At 39.6% G+C, this 16166-nt stretch overlaps 1 protein-coding gene and 2 gene segments (V, D, J or C); 2 read left to right on the plus strand and 1 right to left on the minus strand.

The window, feature by feature from the left end:
• The first annotated feature begins 1568 nt into the window (after positions 1-1568).
• Positions 1569-5237, plus strand: LOC129013219 (T cell receptor alpha variable 2-like). The segment is given in 3 exon segments: positions 1569-1635; positions 1810-2075; positions 4832-5237. Coding segments are annotated over 3 exon segments (393 nt in total).
• Positions 5014-5564, minus strand: LOC129012745 (vesicle transport protein SFT2A-like). Its single transcript, XM_054448734.2, has one exon. The coding sequence runs from the start codon at positions 5491-5493 to the stop codon at positions 5014-5016; it is 480 nt and encodes a 159-aa protein (XP_054304709.2). The 5' UTR covers positions 5494-5564.
• A 7806-nt stretch (positions 5565-13370) lies between these two features.
• On the plus strand, positions 13371-15045 carry LOC129012908 (T cell receptor alpha variable 3-like). The segment is given in 2 exon segments: positions 13371-13681; positions 13773-15045. Coding segments are annotated over 2 exon segments (351 nt in total).
• The last annotated feature ends 1121 nt before the right edge of the window (positions 15046-16166 follow it).

The following is a 16166-nucleotide window of genomic DNA, read 5'->3' on the forward strand; positions in this document are numbered from 1 at the left end:
TCATTTTAGAGGCATTTTTGAATTCTGTATTTTATTTGGAAGATTTTTGAGGTCATAAATATAAATAAAAGATTTCTGTTGGACCTAAATGATCATCTTATCTTTTTTTTTTTTTTATTTTTAGACGGAGTCTTGCTCTGTTGCCCAGGTTGGAGTGAAGTGGCACGATCTCGGTTCACTGCAACCTCTGCCTCCTGGGTTCAAATGATTCTCCTGCTTCAGCCTCCTGAGTAGCTGGGATCACAGGAGCCTGCCACCATGCCCAGGTAATTTATATATTTTTAGTAGAGATGGGGTTTCACCATGTTGGCCAGGCTGGTCTCAAACTCCTGACCTCAGGTGATCCACTCACCTTGGCCTCCCAAAGTGCTGGGATTACAGGCCTGAGCCACCGCTCCCTGCTCATCTTATCATTATTAAGGACTCTCTCATTAAGAAAAGAGAAAAGATTAGGAAAGAAACAGATTTCCTCTCACCTAGAAGAGTATTAAAGAAAGGAAAGGGAATGCATAAAGCAACCATCTGAAGATGGAAAAAGTGTGTTACTCCATGAAAGTATGTGTTTAATAGCCACTCACCTGAATGAAGAACATCTTTTAGTATTCAGAAGGCTTTTCCAAAAGGAAGTTATTTCCTCTGGATAGCCTTCATATTCCTATGGAAATTGAATAAGGATGAAGAATTTGAACAAAAGCAAAGGACATGAAATCTCTTGAAGATATGAGAAGCTGTGAACACTTGTCTTAGAGGGTGCATGGAGAAATTATTTTTCATGAGTTCCCATGTAGTCCACTAGGTGGCGGAGGTTACATTAAAAACCTTACTGAATAAACACTGAATTGCTACAAACTGTGTTTCGTCTTCTTTTTCAAGTAAAATCCCAAGGAAACCTGTAGAGTATAATAAAAGCTGGAGACAGAACTTTGTAGTAAGCCCTATATTAATAACAATAACAGTGTCAGGTTGCAAAATGAGGATAGGTACCATACCAAAAGAGATTATCTCCAAATGCAGTTTTTGTTTCTTTTGTTTACAGAAAAATTACAACTGATATTTTGTTTTTCAGTATTTGTTCCAAAGATCACCTTGAATGCAAGGAGTCAAATTTTTATCAGTATATTTACACAGTAACTTTTGTACCTTAAAAAATTCATTTCTCATCTACTGCAGCTACTAATATTTCACGCGAATTATTTTAAACACATTAGCAAGTCATCATGTCATATGTGATGGGATTTAGCATACTTTTTGTGTGGATATACCACTTTAATTTGTGTGATGAAGCAGTGCCCCATTAATTATGTGATTCCTTCTAATACCCTTAGAGAAGAAAGGAAGCTCCTTGAATACTAAATTTGCACAACCACAGTGACCTTATAAAGGATGCATTCCCTTTTAAGATTAATTTCTCAGAACAAAGCACAGTGACGTCATTACTAAGCAGCCTCACAACTGTAGCAACCGTTCTAAAGGTGGTAGATTCTGGCTGATGATGTCACTGGCACAAAGAAAAAAATGCAAAACAGGTGGTCTTAAATAAGCATTCTGGTGAGACCAACTGCATTTTGGCCATGGCTTTGCAGAGCACTCTGGGGGCAGTGTGGCTGGGGCTTCTCCTCAACTCTCTCTGGAAGGGTGAGTAGGCTCCTTCACTATTTGGTTTTGTAAAAGTGTATGAAATTGTTTTAAAATTTGGACTCATTTTTAATTGAAAAACAGAGAAGTCAGATCTAATATTCACTGTACCTAAGGGGCAATCACCAAGCCAAATAGTACCATTAAAGTGACAGCTCTCTTTGTTTTCTTTAGTTGCAGAAAGCAAGGACCAAGTGTTTCAGCCTTCCACAGTGGCATCTTCGGAGGGAGCTGTGGTGGAAATCTTCTGTAATCACTCTGTGTCCAATGCTTACAACTTCTTCTGGTACTTTCACTTCCCGGGATATGCACCAAGACTCCTTGTTAAAGGCTCAAAGCCTTCTCAGCAGGGACGATACAACATGACCTATGAACGGTTCTCTTCATCGCTGCTCATCCTCCAGGTGCGGGAGGCAGATGCTGCTGTTTACTACTGTGCTGTGGAGGACACACAGGCAGGGAACCCATGAAGAGCTGAACAGAAACAGAGATCACAGCCTTTTCAGGAGGCAAAACAGAGACGAGCAATAACTTTTTCTTCCTTAATTCAGTGTTACCCAAGCTTTTTCATTTGGTACTGCTATTAGGAAAAAAAAATTGAGTCCAGACATACTATATATTAACAAATGTCTATAAAAATATGCTTTTAATTTTTTTTTGAGACACGGTCTTTCTCTGTCACACAAGTTGGAGTGTGATGGCATGATCACAGCTCATTGTAACCTTGAACTCCAGGGCTCAAGGGTAGCTGGGACTCAGCCATCTGAGTAGGTAAGACTATAGGCATGTGCCACCATGCCCAGTGAATTTTCCTCCTTTTTGTAGACATGAGTTCTTTCTGTGTCGTCCAGACTGGTCTCAAACTCCTGGCTTCAAGTGATCCTCCTGCTTTGGCTTCCAAAAGTGTTGGGAATACAGGTGTGAGCCAAAGCACCTGGACCAGAAAATATGCTTTTAAAGGGTGATTATTTCAAATAGTCTTCTTGATATCTGAAACACTTTTGACTCTTTTTCTTGATATCTGATTAGATTATTTTTGTTTTTCCCTCATAAAACGGCTGATGATGAACTTGTGATAGTATTAAGAGGCATGTCAACTCTTCCATTTTCTTTTCTTTTTTAAAAATTCAGACAGGCTGGAGTGCAGTGGCATGATCATAGCTCGCTGCGGCCTTGAACTCCTGGCCTCCAGTGATCCTCCTGCCTTGACCTCCCAAAGCACTGGGATTACAGGTGTGAGCCACCAGGGCCAGTCAACTCTTTCATTTTCTTATTGCTGTCTGTGCTTACCTTTTAAATACTATCTGCTAGCTTCAGTCTTTTTGCAGCAATATTTTCAAAACATGTCAATTTGTAAAGGGTGGTTTAGTTAACATTGGATAATGTTACAAGTGAGAAAGGACTGAATGAATGAGTGGCTGCTACCTACAGCCCTGCATTTGGAACCTCAATCCATGCCTCAGGATACTTTGCTTATAATCTAGCATACAGTCCCGTTGAGGGTGCCAGTCAGTGAGTATATGAAATATTAGTCAAACTGAATCTCCTTCATAATATTTAAACTAAAAACAAATGCAAATGGAAGTATGTATACCCATTGCAATCCATTCTTCCCACACTCCTGTTAATTAGCTTGGTCCTCCCACCCCAGATGTGTCCCTCCCACTTTAGAGACGAATGCCTTAGGGTAGCTCAGTGATTCTTAATATATTTTATCCTCCTAGATTGGAAGTTTCGTGAAAATTGGATTTGTTTTCTTGAAGGGCCATATTCTAGATAAACTCAATCAGGGTTTGCAGGGGTGGGACCCAGAAGTCTATATTTTCCATAAAGCTCTGCTGGTGATTGTTTTGCTCAGCCAGGTTTGATCTGGGAATTTCAGATTTTGGACCCCAGGTGTATTAGTCCATTCTCACGCTGCAATAAAGAAATACCCAAGACTGGGTAATTTATAAAAGAAAAGAGGTTTAACTGACTCACAGTTCTGCATGGCTGGGAAGGTCTCAGGAAACTTACAATCATGACGGAAGGCAAAGGGGAAGAAAGGCACCTTCTTCACAGGGAAGCAGGAAGGAGAAGTGCCAGCAGGGGAAGTGCCAGACACGTATAAAACCATAAGATCTCATGAGAACTCATTCACTGTCATGAGAACAGCATGCAGGAAGCCATCTCCATGATTCAATTACCTCCCACCAGGTCCCTCCCACAACATGTGGGGATTATTACAATTCAAGGTGAGATTTGGATGGGGACACACAGCCAAACCATATTACCAGGTCTTGAGGCTTTAACCACTATCCTCTACTTCCTCTTAGGTAGAATTTTAGCAACAGAGAACGGCTTCAGGAAGTGAACCGTACGTGCTATTGCTTGCTTACACAGTAGACTTTCAGCAAATGTTGGCATTTGGAATAAAAAGTGAAGGGAAAGATGGGCACGATGGCTTAAACCTGTAATCCCAACATTTGGGAGGCTGAGGTGAGAGGATCCCTTGAGCCCAGGAGTTCAAGACCAGCCTCGTCAACATAGTGAGACCCTGTCTCTACAAAAAATAGAAGAAATTAGCCTGGCGTGTTGGCATGCGCCTGTAGTCCCAGCTACTTGGGAGGCTAAGGTGGGAGGATCTCTTGAGCCAGGGAGGTTAAGGCTGCAGTGAGCCAGGAGGGCACCATTGCACTCCAGCCTGGGTAACAGCAAAACCCGTCTCAATTAAAAATAAAAGTGGCCAGGTGCGGTGGATCATGCCTATAATCCCAGCACTTTGAGAGGCTAAGGCAGGTGGATTACTTGAGCTCAGGAGTTTGACACCAGCCTGGTCTGTACTCAAAATACCAAAAATTAGCTAGGAGTGGTGTGCAACTGTGGTCCCAGCTACTTGGGAGGCTGAGGAGGGAGGATGTTTTGAGCCCAGGTGGCAGAGGTTGCAGTGAGCCAAGATGGCACCGCTGCACTCCAGCCAGGGCATCAAAGTGAGACCTTGTTAAAAAAAATAAAAGAAAAAAAGTGAAGAGCAGATTGCTGATGACAGAAGAAAAAAGGCATTTTAGTAATATCAATTGTCATGAAACTTTGCCAAAATGTCATAAGATTGATTCTTACATGCAAATTTTTAATAACACCCAAATATTTCCATTGGATATAAGTGTAAATTGGTATGCTTGTGCTTGTATTACTTCTTTTTTTTTTATTTTTTAAGTTACAAGCATTTAATGGTTTAATCAAGCATGTAGTTTTTACCAGTATACAAAATGAGACTTAGTATAAAACGGTCTTCAACTGTCAAGTCAGTTGTTCCTGGAGTATTTTACGGGGAAAAGCAAACTTCACCAAACATAGAGTATCAACATTCAAGTGCTCTTTTCCATGAGTTTCTGATTTTCAACTTAGGAGAGAAGAACAGCATTTAATAACTGCATCCCTTGCATATGGGATGTACGACAGGCTATACCAGGTCATTGACAAGAACTGCAATATGCAGAATAACACAGCCAGTCCCTTCTTATGCCACCAAAGAGCAGCACACAGGGTAAATATGAAACACAAGAGCATAATAATTGTTGCAAGCAATCTTGTTGTTTCAAACATTTTCTTCAGTTGCTTCACTGGTCCCATTAAAAAGCATGTACTGGCTAACGCAGCAAGATTGCCGAAGGTATAAAACACTGCAGAAAGCTTTATGCCGCCCGGAAGCCACAGTAATCCAGTTCCAAGAATAGAAAAGAAAATGCTACATACGAAGCAGATGGCAAACCATTTCAATCTGGTGTTGAAACTAAGGGATGAGCCATCCAGGACCTGCGCGGTCAGGCCCTGCTCCTCGTCGTCCTGGCCGCTCAGGACTCGCCGCAGCTTCTCCATGGCCCCGTTCCAGGGCCGTAGCGGCCGCCACTCTGTTGCTTGCCCCTGACGCCCACCAGGAAACCCCGAACCCGAATTGTATTACTTCTTTAGGCATATTATACTTTGGGTTGTTGCTTGCTTAAAAGTGTGTTAATCTTATTTTTTAAATTTTATTTATTTATTTTTTCTAAGATGGAGTCTCACTCTTGTTGCCTAGGCTGGAGGGCAGTGGCACAATCTGGGCTCACTGCAACCTCTGCCTCCTGGCTTGAAGCGATTCTCCTGCCTCAGCCTCCCAAGTAGCTGGGATTACAGGCACGTGCCACCATGCCCAGCTAATTTGTATTTTTAGTAGAGATGGGGTTTAACCACGTTGGCCAGGCTGGTCTCGAATTCCTGACCTCAAGTGATCTGCCTGCCTCAGCCTCCCACAGTGTTGGAATTACAGGCGTGAGCCACCACGCCTGGCCTAATCTTAGTTTTTAACCAAATGAAATTCTTGAGAAGAGGAAGCATATGTGATCCTTCTTTCAGGTTGTCCTGCGCAGTTCTGTGTGCCCTGTAGTGGCTCAATAAATCATGAACACGGGTGTGACCTCATTGCTTTGGCAAGAGAGACCAATGACAGAAAATTCCCTTTGGTTGTATTAGGAAGTTCTCTCCAGTTCACAGAGGAGTCTGTACATGTGTTATATTGAAAACCCTACCTTTTACTCTGGTGTTTTGATTCTTAATTCAAACTGTCAACAACTAGTCTTCTACCAGATTTTTTCCAGCTCACATGGAGAACACTAAAGGCATTATTATCCAAAGGGGAAAATGGAAAAAGAGAGTGAAATAAGAGGAAAATGCAGTTGATGCATTTTTCTTACAACGAAGAGAGCAGCCATGAAGTCCCACTCTTAAACGTGTAACATTATGAAACTCCCAGTTAAGTGGTGACAAGGACAGAAACATCCACAGGAGAATAAATTTTGTTTTTACTCCCAATCCTGGGAGTTCATATATATAAATCGAAAGGTATCTGTGTCTGTCACTGGCTCCATGAGAAATCTGAAAGGCTTGCCATGCCTTGCTACTGTGTCCTACGTCCTCTGATTTCACTGCTATTTTTTTTTTTTTGACGGGGCCATGAAAACCACCTATGGTAATCTTCTGTACCTTCTGAAAATCATGGCGCCACAGAGAATGGAGGGTATTTGGAAGGCTATGTTGCTTTCATTTTCTTCCAAGGATTAGTGTTATGGGTTGAATTGTGTTCCCTGCCCCTTGCCCCCCAAAAGGATATTTTTTTTGAGTAGGTGACATGAGTAAGTCCTAGCCCTCAGTACCTCAGAATGCAAACTTATTTGGAAATAGAATCTTTATAGTGGTGATAAAATTAAAGTGAAGTGAATAGGATGAAGCTTAAGCCAATAATGACTGGTGTCCTTATAAAAAAGGGAGATCTGAACACATAGACAGACATGCACAGAGGGAAGACAATGTGAAGAGGCACAGGGAGAAGATATACAAAATGTAGTATTTTTCAGAGGTTTGAGATAGCATGGATATAGTTGGGACCAGAACCCAGCAATAAACTGTGTGGGGAGATTGAAAGTCAGATGTGAATGAAAATATTTTGCAGATGCTTGTGTAGATAGATAATGATCTCAAGGTCCAGTTTACATTTATTTTCCCTATGATACCTTGGAACTACATAAATTGCCTAGAAATTAGGCATAATTTCAGGAAAAGGTAGGAAAACTCTGCTCTGACTGAGATTTGGTTTCTGATACCTGGTAGAATATATCTTTAAATAGAAATTAAATATAGCTACGAAAAATAAAGTTTTTTTTCCCTCCTTGAGCATCTACTTTTGTGTATTGAAATTATACTTACAGGTGATTTAAAACTTTGCTTTCTTGGAAATGTATGAAATGATGATGATTTTGGTAAAAGGGATAAAACTGTCTTAAACCACATAAGGGGAAGACACTGCCAATAGGACTCTCAGGGATGAATAGTATTCCTTTTGGACTCATTTTTGAACACCTGAACAATAAAATAGAAGATTTAAAAACTACACATAAACTCTCACAAATTCATCTGTGACATCTTTTGCATGATCTTTGTTACAGTATTTAACTGAATTTTTCCATAGATAATCTTCTATAGCCATTTTCTCTCCTGCTGTTCTACATTCTTTTACCAGATTATCTCAAAATGTATCCCTGATTTTGTTATTCCATAAATAAAATCCTTCAGGCTTTTTAATTTTATATATAAGAAAGAAACAAAAACAAAAACAGTAAATCTAAATAGAGGTACCCTCTGCTTAGTAAAGCTGTCATATTATGAACCCAATGAAACTTTTCTGCTTTACTTTCTGCTGCTACATCCCCTATCCCTTTGGGTCACCAAATGAGTTTATTCTCTAGCCTTGAAGACCTGTTGGCATTATCTCCTGTATGAGTTGTATCAGATTATTTTCTCTGCCTGAAATGCCCTCGTTCTCCCTTTATTCAGATTCTAGCCCAACCTCTATAACTTCCTCAGCTGAGGACTCTCTCCCTTGTTTGTGCTGCTATAGTATAATGATCCCCAAAGTGTTTGACTGTGTGCTATTATCAGTAAAGTATGTTACTCCTCCAACATGCGCATGTTTATATGCTCATAGATTATGATCGTGTGTGTAACAAACAAAAATAGAAATTAGGAAAGTTTGAGATAAATATAATACTAAATGTTATGATTTTCTTCTTGCATGCAGGGGGATCATATTTTGTAGCACATCCGTGTCCCTTCTACAAGATGAACTAACTAGACTAACTTGGTCTTTAACTAGTTGGCTAAATTTCTTAAACTTTATGAAACTCTTCTCTCATTTGCAAGAAATATCTGTAATGATTTTTCTATTGATATAATTCTTGCACATTTTACTTCAGATAGTTAACAGTTCTTCCCCTAAGTGTTCATCTACCAAAATGGATGGTAAGTTTCTTGAGGGCAAGGATTATGTCTTGTTCCTCTGTTTATTTCTCAATGCAAATGGTATCTTACATTTAACAGGTACTGAAAAGTGATGTGTGAGGATCCACAGATTCACAGGGTTTTCTCCTGGAATTGTCAGAATGCCAAGGCAGTTCTTAAGTAGATTCCTGGATGAGGAACCCTCTCTGCGAAGGACAACCATTTGTGATGAATGAAGGGAAACAGCTCTTAGAACATTGCATATAAGTGGCCTCTCATTACATGGATTTCTGCTAGCTCTGTGTACTTATTTAAAGTCCCAATCATCTGACAGTTATTTATTGGGTGCCTATAATTTGCCAATCACATGTTTTTTTTTCTTTATTCCTGTCCCATAAAACAAAACAAAACAAAACACCCATCCTCAGAGCTTCTCTACAACAGAAAGACACTAAACTAAAAATAAAAATGCGTGAATCTCAGGAGAAGTTCTAAAAACAATCTAGACCATCTGCCCATGGGGATGCTTGATTTTCTCAACAGCATCACATCAAGAGAATTGCCAATATCTTCACAACAGCTTCTTGCAGGAGGGTTCTTGCTGCTCCCATACTGTCCATTCAAACTCCAGGTAGCTGTGAGTTGAAAAGCAATTATTCTTTATGTGGAGGAAACATCTGTGTTCCTGTGCCTTCTACACCTTTGGGAATCTAAAACAGTTCACATCTCTCCTTTACACATTTTGAACCAGATACAACATTTCCACTGAGTAGTTTTTTTCCATATTAAATATTTGTAAGTTTCCTAAGCATTATATATATATATATATATCTATATCTATATATATATGCTACAATTTTGATTTCCCTCTTTGTTGTACATTTTAAACCGTTTCCAGTTGGCTTGTATTTCTCTTAATATAGAATTCTTAGAACTTAATGAAACACTTCAGATGTGGTTTGACCTATTTTAAACTACAAGGAAAGAAGGAGGAAACTTGATCAAGGTGAGGCAAGGTAAATATATTAAACCCAGAGACACTACACAAATCTTATCATTCCACTGAGACATGGATGGCCACTGATTCTTGATCTCCTTTATTTGGAGGTAGGAGGGCAGAAGTTCAAATTACAGATTTGCCCCCATCTTTCTTTTGAGAGTTCCCTAACTTATGTGAAGTATGATTTGCTTAGTTGGACTGTATATGTTATCAGTTTCATGGAAAAAACACTGATTTCTTTCTTTGTTCTAACAACTTTATTTTGTGCTGATTTTTCTTTGATACTTCTAAAATAAATATAACGTACATTTCATAGTCTAATATTTGCAAAGGGCTTTGTCATTAGTTTACATGAGCCATTTCTTGTCTCTTGCGAAATCAATGATATTTACAGAGTTCTGATTTTTTTTTTTTAAAGAAACAAGGTGTTGTTATGTTGCTCAGGCTTGCCTTGAATTCCTGGTCTCAAGGGATCCTGCCCCCACCCCCGCCCTGTCTCAGCCTCCCAAGTAGCTGTGACTATAGGCATGTGCCACCGTGACAAGCTAAGAGTTCTGATGTTTGCAAGTAGTTTCTTGGGAAAGGCAGTAGGCAGCCTTGGTGAGGCATCTGGAGTATCAGTCTAATGTCATGGTTCTTTCAATAGAAATCGGAGAGTTGGACAGAATAGCTAAAAGGTGGTCCAGACTGGGTGCATATGGCAAATTGGTAAGAAAGAGTCAAGTTTTCATTAAACTTTCTGTACATAAACCTGTACCAGCATAGCAGTGAGCAAGAGGTGCAGGAGAAGGTGGATGATCTTTGAGTGTTGGTGATTTAGAATTAATTATCCAGGGGTTGTTTTGGTTCAGTGGCACATACATGTGGGATCAGCATTTGGTATAATGCACTCAATGGACAATATGACCTCTAAAGTTCTATTTAACTTATTCAAGCTTGATTGTGTAATCTTATTATGATAAGGAAGCTGCTTTCCAATATTATATTGTCTTTAATAGAAAGTAAATTACCAAAATTGATATTCTCCCTGTATGATTTAATGGAATATGCCTTTGAAGTCAGTAAAATATGGGTTAAAAATCTTTGTTCTTTTTCTTAAGGATGATGAGCAAATTATTCAATTTTCCTCAACTGTGGTCTCCTCATCTCTAAAATGGGGCATCTTAGGAAGAATAAAGGTGACAAGGAATGTAAAGGGTTTAATGTTATGCTCACAGCGGCATTTGATGAATAATTTCTTAATTAATCTCATAAATCAAAGCAGATAAGCTGAAGAGCTACTGAGGCTATGTTGTTCAAATTTGAAATTTCAGTCTAGGCCCTTGGAATTCTTTGGGTGCTGCTGGTTACTTTGTGTGCAGTGCATTATGCGGAGGTCCCTGAATCCTTCTCTATCTGCTGAGCAGTTAAAAGGCAGTTCTTTAACTGGAAGCAAACACGAAGATTAAACTGTCCTAGTTTTGAGGAAGAAGAAGAAGAACGAGGAGGAGGAGGAGAAGGAGAAAAGGAAGATGAAGAAGAAGAGAAGAAGAACAACAAGAAGAAGAAGATTAAGAAGAAGATGATTAAGGATTCTGCAACAGTTCTGTCATTGCAAATGACTACCCATTTCTAACCATGACATAAACTCAGAGGAAAACTTTCCTCTTTCTATAGCTGAACATGCTTAATTAATAAATATGGTTAGTTCCTTCCATAAGTATCTTTTAGGGGGAAACCACTAAACAATCAACGATTTCTAGCACAAAATTAAAAATATCAGTCTCCTAAATATTTAGTTCACTTGAGGCTCTTGGCATTAATTATTAAATGGATGAAGGCAAACAATATCTCAGCCACTTGCGCGATCTAGGCATAATCTTGTGTGCTGTATCTATAGAGGTCAGAGGAAGTAGTGATTGGAAAAATAATCAAGGCACTAAAGTCTATACTAGACTACTGTTTTAGTTAAACTTATTTTATTTGCTTTTTTATGTTGATCAAAATGCAGTATAGCTATGCCCATATATGCATTTGTAGGGCAGCAATAAACTCCAGTGTCAGGAGGCTGGACAGTCTCTGTTTTCCTCTTCAGGTCTATTCTATCCTGCTCTGTACTAAAGTCTATATTAGACTACTGTTTTAGTTAAACTTATTTTATTTGCCTTTTTATGTTGGTCAAAATGCAGTATAGCTATGCCCATATATGCATTTGTAGGGCAGCAATAAACTCCAGCGTCAGAGGGCTGGACATTTCTCCACATTCCTCTTCAGGTCTATTATATCCTGCTCTGTACCCCAGGAGGCTGACTTCTACGTGTTGTGTGGACCGGCCTCCCATGTCCATTTGCATCTGGTTGGGTTTACCCCAGTGGGAGGTATTAGCAGGAGAGAGTGGTCAAGATATTTGCATTTTAGGATCCTTTCTTTCCTCTACTGAAGTCCACAGCTCCTGTTGGGTCTACCCAGAATATGTTCAAGAAGAGGTATTTAGACTCTAAAGAGTCATGTCTCCTTTGGCCTGTGATTAGTTACAGGTGTCCTGAGATTAGGGTAATTTCATCTTCTCCCGTCCCTTTGGGCCTAGGAGTGGTGAAATCTTCTGGCTGTTATTAGTCCCAGGTGCTTCACCTTCCCTTGTAGTTTTCCCTAAATTTTGCACATACACTTAAAAATATTCTTTTTGTTAAGGTTTTTTTCAATGATTTTCTCAAGGCGATTGCCAGGACCCTCAAAAAGACAACACTAACACTCATTTTAGGCTTGAGGCAGAGAGAGACAAAAGAGAAGAAATTCACTATATGTTTCCATTTATGACAAGTCTCTCTGGAACTTGAAGATTATTGTTTAAAGACAGCTTACCAATTCCAAAGAAAAACATTATTATATGGCTAAGTTTTCAATTATTAAATATGAGATCTTTAGCAAAGCTTTTAGAAAGAATTATGTTCCACTTTTTTTCTGATTCAGAGCAAAGAGATATTTCATCCTTTCCTCAGAATATATAGTGAACATTATTTGGACACTATTCAAAAGAAACAGAAGGCAAATCAGAGGAACAACTTCTTCATATTGATACATGCTTTTTACATTAAAATAAAAATTTGTCAAAGAATCACTCTGTTGCTATTGTGGCCTTTTTTTAGTATAAAACTTTAGCATGCGTCCCTTTCCAATGAACCCCTTTTCCCCATCATAATACATCAAGTTTAGTTAACCATACATTTTTTACTAATATGTACTTCATTTGAAGTCTGTTTTAAGTAGCCTCTGCATGTGGAAAGTACCTATTTTGCAACCCCTTCTCAGAGTTTCATTTTTTGTTTTATATCTACTGTTTAATATGACAAATGCTCCAAAAATATTTATAACACCTATTCTTACTTTCCTCGCTCTAAAAATGTTTGAAGAGAAGGTTCAAGTTTCTTTTTGCCCTAAAGATCATTATGGGATGGGCTCCTAATAGGCCCAACGTGGAGAAAATTCTGAGTTATTTTTGGTCAAAGAGGTTTACACAGAAGCCAGCTCTGAATTACTTCTAACGAGAAGAGCAAGGCTCCTGTTTTCGCTTGTCATTTATCTTCTCTTGCCTTACTCTTTTCTCTTATTTTGCTTTTTCTTATCTCTCATTTTAAATTTTTCTCTCCCTCTTGATGCAAAGCTATATTTTCCTTTCTTTTTCTGTGCATTTTCCCATCCTATTTCCCTTCTTTCTGTCTCTACATTATCTTAAGAGAGCACAAATCATTTACAGCTTGATCCACTCAGCCTGAATCTTTTCCACTTTGATTCACAAACTTCTATTTCTTCTGCTTTGAACTCCTAATTTCCTCCCTACGTCCCTCATGGAGCGTGTAACCATACAAAGGTTGGCCCAGGGATAAGGCCAGGAAGCACCAGCTGCTTGACAATAAAGTCGCTGGTCCTACGTGTGGGCTCTAGGGGGCGATGCAGTGTAAGGTCTGTCCCGGGCATAGGCGGAGCGAGCGGCAGTCTTGCTCTTCACAGAGCTTTGAGGAGCTGGACCAAAATTGTGCTCCACAGAGAGAAGACACCGGTGCCGGGAAGCACCAGTGCCCTGAGGAAGGGCCATTTCTAAAAGCCCTGTGCTGACACAGGGGTGCTGGTTCGTCTTCAAGAGCCCACTCTCTGGGGTGGGGCCATATCTCCAGCAGAGGTGGGCTGGAAAGGATCCCCCCACCCTGCCCGCCGTGAGCTTAGCTGGAGCCATGGCCTCTGCACGCCTCTGGACGCTTGCGATGCTCTTCACATTGAGTGAGTAATATCCCCTTCCCATTTTCCACTCGCGTGATCCACTTACATGCTCTCCAGCAGCTTCACTGATGCAGCATGGATTAATTTACAGGTGGGCTGAGAGCTCAGTCAGTGGCTCAGCCGGAAGATGAGGTCACGGTCGCTGAAGGGAATCCTCTGACTGTGAAATGCACCTATTCAGTCTCTGGAAACCCTTATCTTTTTTGGTATATTCAATACCCCAATGAAGGCCTCCAGTTCCTTCTGAAATACATCACAGGGGACAACCTGGTTAAAGGCAGCTATGGCTTTGAAGCTGAATTTAACAAGAGCCAAACCTCCTTCCACCTGAAGAAACCATCTGCCCTTGTGAGCGACTCCGCTTTGTACTTCTGTGCTGTGAGAGACACACACTGATAGGGGCTGCAGGGGGAGCAGAACACAAACTCTTGAGTCTAGTAAAGCCCATTTTCTTGACGTCTTTGTTCCTTCACATGAGAGCGGTGGGGTTCTAGGATATGTCACTTATTATGTTAAACTACAATTTTAAACCATAGAATTTGCTCATTCAGGAAGTGTTTATTGAGTCCTGATGTGCCAGGTACTGGGCTAAGCACCGGTCATAAAAAGGTGAAAGAAGTGTAAAACAAATAGAAAAAAACATGGGGGAAAATTACCATGACATTGGTCTGGGCAAGAAGTTCCTTCCTTCCTTCCTTCCTTCCTTCCTCCCTCCCTCCCTCTCTCTCTTTCTTTCTTTCTGAAAAGGGGTTTATTTTCAACAGACATTTCTTTTTATACCGAGGTGAAATGTCATCATCATAATAATTTTGCAATGTTACATACCCTGTTGAGACCATTAAAAAAATTAGGTTCATGGTATACATGTCCAAGTTTGTAGAAAAAACAATTGTGTGATGCTGTGGTTTGCACATCTATTGATCCTGCCACCCAAAGAGTGAACATAGTACCCAGGAGAAAGCTTTTTGTCTCTTGTGAGCAAGGAATTTTTGGATATGACCCCAAAAGCACAGGCAACAAAAGCAAAAATAGACAAATGGTACTATATTAAACTAAAAAACTTCTGCACAGCAAAAGAAACAAACAGAGTGAAGAGAAAGCCTATGGAATGGGAGGAAATATTTGCAAACTCTACATCTGATAAGGGGTTAACATTCAAAATGTTTAAGAAGCTCACATACCAAAAACACCCAAATAAGCTGATTAAAAAATAGGCCAAGGAACTGAATAGCCGTTTCTCAAATGAAGGCATAAAAATGGCCAAGAAGTATATAAAAAATGCCCAACATCATTAATTATCAGGAACGTGCAAATTAAGACCACCATTAGATATCACCTCACAACCTATTAGGTTGGCTATTATCAAAAAGACAAAAGATAACAACCATTATTGAGAAGGTGAAGAGAAGGGAACTCTTCCACACTGCTGGCAAGAACGTAAATTCCATAATGTGCAGCCATTATGGAAAACAGTAGGGAGGTTTCTCAAAACACCAAAAATAGAACTACTGTATGATCCAGCAGTCTCACTATTGGGCATATATCCAAAGAAAATGAAATCAGTATGTTAAAGAGATATCTGCACTCCCATGTTTATTGCAGCACTATTCACAATAACCAAGATATGGAATCAATCTAAGTACCCATCCTTAGATGAATGGATAAAGAAAACATGGCATATAAACACAATAAAATACTATTCAGTCTTATAAAAGGAAGAAATCCTACCATTTGTGACAACACAATTGAGTCTGGAGGACATTATGTCAAGTGAAATAAGCCAGGCACAAAAAGACAAATACCACATAATCTTACTTATTTGTGTAATAAAAAGGTTGAATTTATCGAAGCAGAATAGAATTGTGGTTACCAGAGGCTTGCGAGGGGAATGGAAAGTGATTGGAGAGATGTTGGTTAAAGGATACAAAATTTTAATTAGCTAGGAAGAATAAGTTGAAGATATCTATTGTAATGGTGACTATAGCTAATAATAATGTATTTGCAACAGAAATTTCTTTTTTTTTTTTTTTTTGAGATGGAGTCTCGCTCTGTTGCCCAGGCTGGAGTGCAGTGGAGTGCTCTCGGCTCACTGCAACCTCCACATCCCAGGTTCAAGCTATTCTCCTGCCTCAGCCTCCCAAGTAGCTGAGATTACAGGAGCCCGTCACTACCTCCAGCTATTTTTTTGTATTTTTAGTAGAGATGGGGTTTCGCCATGTTGGCCAGGCTGGTCTCGAACTCCTGACCTTGTGATTTGCCTGCCTCAGCCTCCCAAAGTGCTGGGATTACAGGTGTGAGCCACCGCGCCCAGCTGCAACAGAAATTTCTAAAAATTGCTGAAAGTAGATTTTAAGTGTTCTTACCACAAAAATGATATGTATGTGAGGTAATGCAGACGTTAATTAGCTTGATTTAGCCATTCCACAATGTGCACATATTTCAAAACATTATGTTGTATACCATACATATATACAATTTTATTTGT

Source organism: Pongo pygmaeus, chromosome 15 (assembly GCF_028885625.2).
Source record: "Pongo pygmaeus isolate AG05252 chromosome 15, NHGRI_mPonPyg2-v2.0_pri, whole genome shotgun sequence".
NCBI lineage: Eukaryota > Metazoa > Chordata > Mammalia > Primates > Hominidae > Pongo > Pongo pygmaeus.

What these genes read in the sequence shown, in the direction of transcription:
- LOC129012745 (XM_054448734.2), bottom strand. Translation starts at nt 5,493, where the DNA reads ATGGAGAAGCTGCGGCGAGTCCTGAGCGGCCAGGACGACGAGGAGCAG.